This window comes from Notolepis coatsorum (assembly GCF_963971535.1).
Source record: "Notolepis coatsorum genome assembly, chromosome: 8".
In the NCBI taxonomy this organism is placed as follows: domain Eukaryota; kingdom Metazoa; phylum Chordata; class Actinopteri; order Aulopiformes; family Paralepididae; genus Notolepis; species Notolepis coatsorum.
The window spans coordinates 91,102,360-91,113,621 of record NC_140172.1 but is presented as its reverse complement, the minus strand read 5'-3'; the positions used below and the strand labels follow the sequence as shown (position 1 = coordinate 91,113,621).

General features: G+C 44.2%; 1 protein-coding gene across 4 annotated transcripts in view; it reads right to left on the bottom strand.

The window, feature by feature from the left end:
* Positions 1–8,095: 8,095 nt before the first annotated feature.
* Positions 8,096–11,262, bottom strand: part of nfrkb (nuclear factor related to kappaB binding protein) — a 178,235-nt gene continuing 175,068 nt past the window's right edge. For all 4 annotated transcript variants that reach the window (XM_084320314.1, XM_084320316.1, XM_084320315.1 and 1 more), the window contains one exon: positions 8,096–10,687. In XM_084320314.1, the coding sequence (XP_084176440.1) occupies positions 10,550–10,687 (138 nt within the window). In that variant the 3' untranslated portion in view covers positions 8,096–10,549. The remainder of the gene's footprint in view (positions 10,688–11,262) is intronic.

The window sequence follows — 11,262 nt, the reverse complement described above, 5'->3', positions numbered from 1 at the left end:
CTGTACAGTAACTATTAAACTAATAATGTTATTATTAGGTCATCCTGGGACCACGTGTGAGGCCGACATCCTCAACTATCCGCAACATCAGAGTGCATCAGGTGCAGACCTCTTTCTGTCTGGCGTCTATTAACAAAATTTAGAATGCAATTTGGCTTTTAACTGAAGCCGGGCGCAACACTAGACATGTTTAGCAAAACATTAAATATCTTTGGAACAGTTTGTGATAAGGACTCGCCTTATTTCGTTTCGTAATCGGGATATTGTGATCACAACATTGACATTGTACTCTCCGAGAAATAAGCGGACAACGAAAAAACGTCACTCGCCACTTAAAGAAATCAAAAGCGTGTATTTAACAACCTCAAAAACTTTCGAAACACGGTTTATATTAACTTAATAAATAAACAAAAACGAAAAATCTACTTATGTCAACGAAAATATCCAGTAGGCCTAACTAAATAACAGATACATCTCCGTTACACAGAAGCAGCGCCTGATGGCCGAATCTGTCAGACAGGCAGCACTGGAGTAGATATATACAGTACTGTTAAATCCAGACATTTATGATACAAGATATACAAATATACAGCACTGAGTAAGAGGCAGATATCAATAAAAGAATATATATACATTTGAGGGGGAAGAAACTGTACATGCTATTTCTGTGCCATTTCAGCACCAGGCGCTGTCCATCATTATAACCTGCATGCGCTTCAAGGCTACGGGCGCCTATTGCCATAGAACAGTCTGAGCATGCGTAGTGAGCTGTGACGTCATCGTTTATCTAGACTATACGTTTACAGTGGCCGCTACACGGATCCACTGAACCAATATTTTGGAAAATCTTCACTTTAAAATCCGTTTTCGAAAATCTCCGTTTATGTTTCTGAAAACACTGTTTACGTCTGGATGAAAGGGCAAAAACGTGGAAGAAAATGTGTGTTTTGCAAAAGATCTGGATTTGTGTGGACATGGGCTAAATCTTAAATTCAGAACTAGTTTCATCCCAGGTGATACTAGAGGAAGGCATGGTCAAATTCCAGGTGGCTTTGTCCTGCTAATTGCCCTATTCAGACTCAGGTGTCAGTCTGTAATTAGTAATTAGTGATAGAGATTTAAAGGCCTGTTGGTTCAGCGTTAGTGAATCGTCGCGAAGGAAGAGGGACAAAGGAGTTTTCCTACAGGAGTTTTCCGAGTAGGAAACCGACGAGTGCTAAATAGACTATTCTCAATTTTTCTTTCCCTCCCTCATTGTAATTTCTTGATCTCTTTTCCTTCCCTCCTCACGTTTCCTCCTGCTACTCACACCTATCCCCTTCAACAATGTGTTTCTTACCCATCCCAACACTTTCTTCCACCAGACCAGCTTCAAGCCATCCACACCAGTTTGGGAGCAATCCTGCTAATCTCTCCTAATCCCCCACAGCCACAAACAGGGGCGTAGCTGTCGATTCTGGGCCCCATGAAAGAATGTATTTGTGGGCCCCCACATTTGTTTGGCTATTTATTGATAAACACATAATATGGTTTTTATCTATACATTCGGATCAGCAGTTCAGCACCTGCACTGTTGGTGGGTGAGCCTAGTAAAGGATGTCGCATTGCGTTCATCTTCAATGAATGGACCAATGCAATAGTCTACCAAATAACCTTGAGTCGCACTAGAACAACCCTGGGTCAAGTAAACTGGACTGGACGAACAACATCGAGGCCCTCTACAGGAAGGGACAGAGCAGACTGTTCTTCCTGAGAGGGCTCAGGTCTTTTAATGTCTGCATCAAACTTCTGCAGATGTTCTACCAGCCTGTGGTTGCTGGTGCCCTCTTCTTCGCTGTGGTATGCTGGGGGGGGGGCAACACCAACACAGACAAAATAAACAAACTGGTCAAAAAAGCAAGCTCTGTGGTGGGAGCGGAACAGGACAGTCGGGAGGTGGTGGGGGAGGACAAGGAGGAAGCTGTATGCTATCCTTGAGAACCCCTGCCACCCCCTCCATGATGAGCTGACCGCAATGCGGTCCACGTTTAGCCACAGACTTATCCCCCCCCGACATACCACAAAGCGCTTCAGGCAGTCCTTTGTGCCGGTGGCAATCAGGCTCCACAACAAGGCAGGGCCAGGACGGGCCAACTGCCGTGGACTGGAGGAGCTGGGTTGTGGACTGTAACCAATACATTTTATTATTTAACATCATGATTGGACTTGTTTCTTTTTCTTTTCACCACTTTTAGCTCTATTTTAGCCCTATGTATTTGTCCATCTTGTTTTTAACACATACTAATAAGTGTATGTTATGTATTAACTGTTTCCACTAACTGTTTTAAAATTTCTGTTATGCTGTAATGGACATCTGAATCTCCCCTTGGGGATAAAGGTTTTCAATTCAATAGCAGGGCCCTATTCCCCGTACCTGGTTCAACTAAGTCGATCAAAAGTCCCATTATCCAGATTCAATTAACCTGATGTTTGAATCCATGCTTTCCCTGTTCCTAGAAGGTGGATTCAGTCTCGTTAATTCGAACCAGACTTGATGCTCAGGATCAGTGGGCGCGGCCGCCTCAGCTGAAAAGACAGCAGGTGTTGATCGCAGAAATCCTGATTTTCTAACAGCATTGATTGATTGATTGATTTAAAACTTTATATTATTGCAGAATGGGTACAATACAGTACGGCTCAATAGCCTCGCAGACAAGTTAAATGCATAATCTATAGGCTAATGTTAAGTCCCTCATTAACCCAATCAATCGATTATATTTCTTTAAATGTGCCTGATGGCAGTAGGCTTAATGGAATGAATAATCGAATGAGATCTATTGCTAGCGAAAATAATTAGTTAAACTCTTTCAGAATAAGTAGATGCAAACAAGCCCAAAGAGTATCTAATTGATACGAATTAATAGATGCTTATGAGGATATTTGTACTACTGTATGCGCTCGGCTTAGGTAACATGTACTTTATATATAAATACAGTTTAAGGCGCGACCCCCGAAATAACGTGTCAAGAGAGGCTTGGAGCCGGCTATACAGTTTCACTATTAATCAGGTTTTAATCTGTTTCGGACATAATCCATATGCATTGAATTGATTAACCTTTGGTTTATACCAGTGACACATGTTCATCATCAGATAACAGTGCTTGAACAGATAAATGCATTTTCTCAAATGCATTAATGTCAACGGCTCATTCAATTTCTCAAATCCGTCAAACAGCGCATCTCATCAGACATTTTAATCCCAGTTACAATATCACAATAATAACGTGTGAGTGACAGTGATACAATTCAACAATCCACAGATTCAGATTCCTCGTAATTCATAATCCACAATCCACGCATAGACACTTCAATTTATGCTTGAATGAAACACAATCCGGGCGCTCCGTTAAGCAAATACATCCACAGCAGAGAATATAAAACTAATCAGAGCCAAATGCCCGATAGGTTTCATTCATTAAAAATATCCCAAACATTTGCAATGATCAGTTATTAAAATAACCACATGCAGTGTGTATCGCGACTCCGAGCGCCGTATCCGTATAAATATGACATGCATTATTTAGGACAAAGTAAATCTATAGGCTGAATGATTTATCAGCATTTAGGTCTATTATTTTACATTTCAAACGCCCCCTCTAGGAAAACGAAGCACAAAAACATAATTTAGAATGGTATAATGCAGATCTACACTGTGGTAATTATTTCCGGAAGCGAGCTGGCATTTCTTTGCGAGGGTGTGGCCATGGTTCATCCAGCTAACTGAACTTAACCCTGCTCCGGAGCAGGTTCAAACTTTCTGATCTGTTACCATGGCGATTTAGAAAATCCGACGTCAGGGAACGGAAATGTCTGGCTTAAGTCAAGCTATGCTGAAAATTATCCGGCTAACTCAATTAGCCAGGTACGGGGAATAGGGCCCAGATCTTCTACCTCAGACACCACTACAGGTGGCTCAGTATCTGTGGAATCCTGTGTCGGAGCCTCACTTTGTCCCTGACATTGACTGTCCATAGCTGCTTCCTCCTCATCTGTGTTGCTTTCATGGTGGTCCTCAACTTCTTCTTGTACTGGTACTTCTGCCGCTTCACCTCTGCTCTCCTCGTTGGCTGCCTTGCTCGAGTATCCATAGTGTACATGATTTATAAAATGTCCTATAATAGTAATAACACAGTACAGCTCGAGCTATCTCTTAATTGTTATAATAATAATAATAATTTGTATGGATATTTTCCAAATGCTCAAATCTAGCTATAGCTATGTAACAACCTCAATTTAATGTGCCAGTGGTCAATGGTATTGCAATTACTGGAAGAACTAGAGTAACTAAATGTGAATATTACCTAAAGTTGTATTCAATGCATGCATGGTAAGCATATTTTAAAATCTGTTTGTTAACCCCAAGCCCTGCTGCTTACCTCCCTCTCCTTCAACTGGGAGCTGGCCTGAGGGAAGGGGACAAGGGGTAGTTGTAAGCCGCATCTGTGATTAGCATGTAACATTATACAGGTTAGGTTAGCTAGCCATAGTAAAAGGGCATAGCTGCTGGATACAAATTCACTGGGCTCATCTACACTCATCTAATTTTTGTCAGCCACAAAATGTTGGCCAAGCTGTTATGGGCTTCAAAACAAGTTCTGTGAATAAATACCTTTCTTGTGAAAATACTTGGTGACTAGCTGTCAACCTTTTATTATTTTCCTCTTGCAATGCTGATGTTTTTTCTTTAGTTTCTGAGCTCCTGATTCATGAGCTGTAGTGTAGAGGACATTTTCCTGTCAGTCTGACTCTGAACCATGCAATGAAAGAAGGGAGGGGTGCTCATATTGTCAAACAAAGTAACAAGCACCTGTTTGTTTCTTTTGTGACATTTTTCTTTAATACAGGCAATTATACTTTTGAGTCAACTACATTAACTTACTTTAGGATAATAATAAAACCATATTAATACAAAGATAATAATAGTGTTCTCTTGGCCCGCCCAGTGCTGGGCCCTTGGAATCATCCTACCCCCCCCCCCCCCTCCCCCAGCTACGCCCCTGGCCACAAATATACCTATTACTGTATGTGGAGGCTTATGGAATTGTCAATCAGCTGTCAGGAAAGCAGACTTCATTACTGCCTATGCCCATAGTGAAAACCTCCAGCTTCTAGCTCTCACTGAAGCCTGGATAACGCCAGATAATTCAACACCGGCAGCCTTATCTACTAAATATAACTTCTCTCACACAGCACGACCCTCCAGACGTGGTGGAGGCACTGGTCTTCTGACCTCTCCCTCATGGCCCACAAATGCAATATCACTTCCAAGATAGTATCTGACTCTAATCCATTCAATCTCAAGGAGCTGGACATGCTCCTAAGCTCTTTACCAAAAGATGGCAAACTCCAGCATCATTAACACCACGGTAACTGCCCTCCATGTGTCTGACCACTACTTCATAACTCTTATGCTTAACCCCAAACCATCCACTCCAACCCAATTTCTCAGTCAGACGCAACATGCGCTCCCTATCCCCATCCACACTCTCCTCCGACATCCTATCTGCTCTACCTTTGAGTGAGACTTTCTCTGCCCTCCCTACAGATAAGGCAACCTCCAACCTCCTCTCAACCTCCTTCGACAAGCTGTCCCCTCGCGGAGAGGCCTGCCCGCCCACCCAGTCCATGGCTGACGGATGCAGTGAGAGAAGGAAGACAGGTCCTGAGTGGCCGAGAGGACATATAGGAAGTCACGCCTCACAGCGGACATCACCACCTATCACAACCTCGTCATCTTTCTCCAAAACCATTACTACTGTCAAAGCTTCTTTCTTTTTTTTTGATCAAATTTGTTATTATTACTTAACATGAAAACAAGACAACACAATGCAATAACCATAATAACAATACACAGAACTTCACAGGGAGATAAGTAACAGAACAATAATAATAACAGAAATAACAATTTATAAAAACAGAGTACAACATTTTAATTTTAAAGGGGTACTATCTTACAATTGGCCTTTCCCAGTATTCAGTACCGTTTCCCGGCCGTGTGGCTCTATATCAATAAGACTTATGTCTCTAATTCTCATATTGGCGCACTCTTCCAATTCCCCTCACAACCCTCACCCTCACCAAACTGAGTCATCTCAAAACGTGCATATCAGTGATGTCAGAGATTCCCAGCTGCATAACAATGTGGCAATTGTCACCAGGCCACACAGTGGTTGGAGCCCAGCCTCAAAACGGCTTAAGATCCTGAGGTAGAAAAACGCTGCCCCTGAGTACCCGACCAGAAATACAAAACAATGAACCTTTTCGAAAAACAAAAACCTACAGAGTGTTCCATAGACTCACAGGAACAGGCCTCGGCTAAGAACCTTTGCAAACTGCACGCCACCATGGCACAGCTGTAGATGTGGCTTCCAGTGTCAAATACCTCGGGGTACACATCTCCAACACCCTCACGTGGCGCGATAATATACCCCAAGCCTAGTCAAAAAGACTCATCAACACTTTCCTGAGGAAACTGAAAGGGGCGGGGCTAGACACCCAACATATCCAACTCCTTCTACAGATGTGTGGTGGAGAGCGTACTGACCTCCTGCGTCACAGCACGGGTGCAGCAGCTGCACAGAGGCAGAGAAGCAGGCGCTAGAGGGTGGTAAGGTCTGCACAGAGGCAGAGAAGCAGGCGCTACAGAGGGTGGTAAGGTCTGCACAGAGGCAGAGAAGCAGGTGCTAGAGGGTGGTAAGGTCTGCACAGAGGCAGAGAAGCAGGCGCTAGAGGGTGGTAAGGTCTGCACAGAGGCAGAGCAGCAGGCGCTAGAGGGTGGTAAGGTCTGCACAGAGGCAGAGAAGCAGGCACTAGAGGGTGGTAAGGTCTGCACAGAGGCAGAGAAGCAGGTGCTACAGAGGGTGGTAAGGTCTGCACAGAGGCAGAGAAGCAGGTGCTAGAGGGTGGTAAGGTCTGCACAGAGGCAGAGAAGCAGGCGCTAGAGGGTGGTAAGGTCTGCACAGAGGCAGAGAAGCAGGTGCTAGGGGGTGGTAAGGTCTGCACAGAGGCAGAGAAGCAGGCGCTAGAGGGTGGTAAGGTCTGCACAGAGGCAGAGAAGCAGGCACTAGAGGGTGGTAAGGTCTGCAGAGAAGCAGGTGCTAGAGGGTGGTAAGGTCTGCACAGAGGCAGAGAAGCAGGTGCTAGAGGGTGGTAAGGTCTGCACAGAGGCAGAGAAGCAGGTGCTAGAGGGTGGTAAGGTCTGCACAGAGGCAGAGAAGCAGGTGCTAGAGGGTGGTAAGGTCTGCACAGAGGCAGGAGATACAGAGGGTGGTAAGGTCTGCAGAGAAGCAGGCACTAGAGGGTGGTAAGGTCTGAACAGAGGCAGAGAAGCAGGCACTAGAGGGTGGTAAGGTCTGAACAGAGGCAGAGAAGCAGGCACTAGGGTGGTAAGGTCTGCACAGAGGCAGAGAAGCAGCCGCTAGAGGGTGGTAAGGTCTGCACAGAGGCAGAGAAGCAGGCGCTAGAGGGTGGTAAGGTCTGCAGAGAAGCAGGAGATACAGAGGGTGGTAAGGTCTGCAGAGAAGCAGGCGCTAGAGGGTGGTAATGTCTGCACAGAGGCAGAGAAGCAGGCGATACAGAGGACCAGTTCTTATACCAGATACTGAACTGTTCATCGCAGCCGTGCATCTGATGCTGCGAGACTGCTGAACTGTTCATCGCAGGTCATCACTGCTGTGCCTCTGCACCGACCTTTTTTTGTCTTTTCTCTCTTCAGTAAATTTAATTAATTTTATTTAATTAAATCAGTTTGCATGTTTATCATGAGGATCAGTATTTATTTGAGTATTTAATGGCTATAACAGAGACCTTTCATGCTTCCATGTCCCATGGAAAAATGACAATAAACATGACTTGAAATTGAACTTGAACTACATTTCCTTTCATATTGTTGAAAATAGGATGACAGCTTCTAACACCTTTGATATTTTCCCAGTCCTAAAATCAAGTCGGCTATGTTCTGCTCAGTTGTAGTCAGAAATTGTTCCTTGAAGAATGGTTAATACACCGAAAGAAAGGCCATGGTCAAGTGTTACAATTGTGTATTTATTATATTCAGAATGTATCAATAAGACACAATGATTATGAAAGCCCAGACATTGTTTTAATTGTGATTTTTAGCATTGTGGATGCTATAGAATTAGAATCTGTATTAAAGTGACAATGTGTAATCTTTCTAATAATTAAAGGAACACAGCAACATTATGGGAAAGGTGCTTACCATCTTCTCCAGAGACAGACAAGTGCATTCAGTAGACGGTTATCCGGTAGCAAGCTAGCTTAGCACAAATTAATGGAAGCGGATAGACCACTAGCCTAGCTTAAAACTCTGGGAGAAGGTCAAAAACACCTCCCAGAGTTTTAAGCTAGGCTAGTGGTCGTATCGGCTTCCATTCATTTGTGCTGTGCTAGGCTAACTTGCAGCCGGATAGTTTTCTACTCAAGGCGAGGAAATTAGTATTCATCGTCTTGTCGAACTCTGGAGAAGATGGTACTTGAATTTCCCACAAAGGCAGCGTGTTCCTTAAGTTCTGGAGTGTACATAACAAATTGAGACCATCTGTGCTTCAACACACCACTCACCTTAGCTGCTATAACACACGACACCAGGCAAACTAGAATGAACAAGACCAGCAATGGAAAAACAAATATAGAGCTACCTATACTACCTATTTGTACTCCTCTGCCAGTGACAAGGCTCCATAGCGAGTAGCGAAAGTGGTTGCCATTTGTTCTGTACTAGGGCTGACCTCGAATAGTCGACTAATCGATCTAAAGGAGCCGTAGTTGACTGCCAACCTCTTAGTATAATGCAATTTTTTTTTATAAAAATTATTCTAATTATTATACTTCTTTTAATCATTCTTTCCAAAAGCAAAGAGGCCTAGAAGCGTGGCTAACGCTAATGGCGCACATACCGCACATACCGTCTCCCTGTCCCCCTATGACTTGCTGTCCTGGAGTGTTGACCGGAGTGTTGGACGTCCCGTGATGAAGGCCGGGAGGTTGCGACCCCCTCTGCGTGCCCCCCTGTCTCCGGAGGTCTCGTAGTGGTGACCGGAGTGCCGGATGTCCCGCGATGATGTCGGGGAGTTCGCGACCCTCTCTGCGCCGCCCCCTATCTCCCTGTCTCCGGCTGTCCCTGAGCAATGACCGGAGTGTTGAATGTCCTGTGACTAAGACGGGGAGGACGTGACCCTCTTTGCGCCGCCCCTGTGCCTCAAATAGATCCGCTATCAGCTCTATCTTTAATCTTTCAAAATGTTCAGTTGCTATCGCTATTAGCTCTATCTTTAATCTTTCAAAATGTTCAGTTGCTATTGCATGCACTCATCTGTGTTTCACTACACACACGAGTGCATGCTTACCAACTGTCCGTCTGCAACACTACTATCACCAACATCTAAGAAGGGAGATCCCCCCTTGAATGGCCCTTCTAAGGTTTCTCTGCTCCACACTGCCTGTGGAGCTTTTTTCCCTATTGTTAGGTTTTAGTGAGTTTTTCCATACCATCGCGTGGGGTATGTCTGGGAGTGCTTGCATTCTTTCATTTATTTGCATTCATCTAAAAATGGTTGGACCTTATGGTGTTCTTGTTCTGTTCTTGACTTATTGTTATGTTTTCTTCTTGACTTGTTTAAAGAAGACCTGTACGGCCCATGGGGACATTAACGTGTGTTGTCGGGCCCTATAAATAAATTTGATTTGATTTGATTTATGACCAGAGAGGCTACCTGCCTAAGAAAACGGGCACAGAAAGAGGATTCAGACACTAGACAAAATCAAGATGTATCCATCAGTGGACCAATTGCATGCTTTCGCAGAGGACAAGCAGCATTCAGTCGACTTCTTCAGATATTAAGCACCCCCCACAGCGCAAATGGAATGATCCCCCCAATTATTATAATTTTTTTTTATAAAAAAAAGAAAAGAAAATGTATTATTTTTTTGCATTCAGGGTGGTAGTCGACTACCAGTCGACTATCGGCAAATTGCGGCCAATCAAAGGCGACTATACAAATCCTTAGTCGGGGACAGGCCTATTCTGTACACACTCCAGAACTTAATTCATAGAAAAATTACACATTGTCACTTTAAATACTTTTTTTGTGCCTCAAACACTGGATATGCAATAACCTGGGCTGCTACACACATCTGTGGGGGTGCCCTTGCTCAGGGGGATTTTGGCGTATCGAGTCGTATACAGTTGGGGGATCAAACATGCAACCTATTCCAGCTACTAGATGTCCTCCCTGCTGCCCAGTTAAATCCGTCTGCATCTCTTCCTCTCAATCTACAATGTTCACATGGACACCGTGGCTGGATTGTGTCCACGTCTACGTAGAATTTGAATCCCGGCCCTGGCCACATCAGACTCAGGTTTTCTACATCATTCTGATTGCAATACGACATCCCAATCAGATCCTTGTGCGTCCAGATCCGTCTCCCTGATGCTTTCCGTTTCAGGTTGAATGGAGCCCCGTGATTGGCTGGTGGGTCAGACGAGGTGACATTACTGCTGCTGTGGCGGCTGGTCAGGAGGACACTTGAGCGAGGTGGCTGTTTTGATGACGACGGCAGAGACGGACTTGGAAGAGGTCCCCGCCACACACTGCTGTAGCTGCTGAGCCGGGACCGTCTGGATACGAACCTGCAGGAGGAGACAGGGAATCACACGCTTCCTTTACATGGACCCAAATAAGGCTGAGACCACTTATCGATTTATCGATAATTATCGATAACTGCGTGAAATCGATAAGTGGCGTCAATTTATTATTTTTTTTAAATAATTTTTAAATGTAAAAAATGTTCCCGCTTTAAATGTCTTCTGTCTGTTGGGGGGTATTCTGCTCTACATCTGTTCATGGGTCTCTCCCGTAAATGAGCCATCACAACTAATGGAGTCATTGCTAAAATGTTTAAATATTGTATTGAAATAAAACATGTTCGTAAAACCTAGTCTCTCCTGATTGAAATGGAGTTTGGGGAAAGTTCAATAATGAGGACTAGATCATGTCATACTTCACTATCCAATCAGTTTAAACTTCAAGAAGACATCAACTCATTAGTCTTCGTCATTGCATAATTATCTAATTATCCAATCAGTTTAGCCTAAGCACAGACACACCTCCACTCATGCCGTCACAGGAACCAATCACACATGTCTGCTGGTCTTTATAGACCTTTTCCTGCTCGATCTCTAGGGTTGGGTACCGTTCACATTTG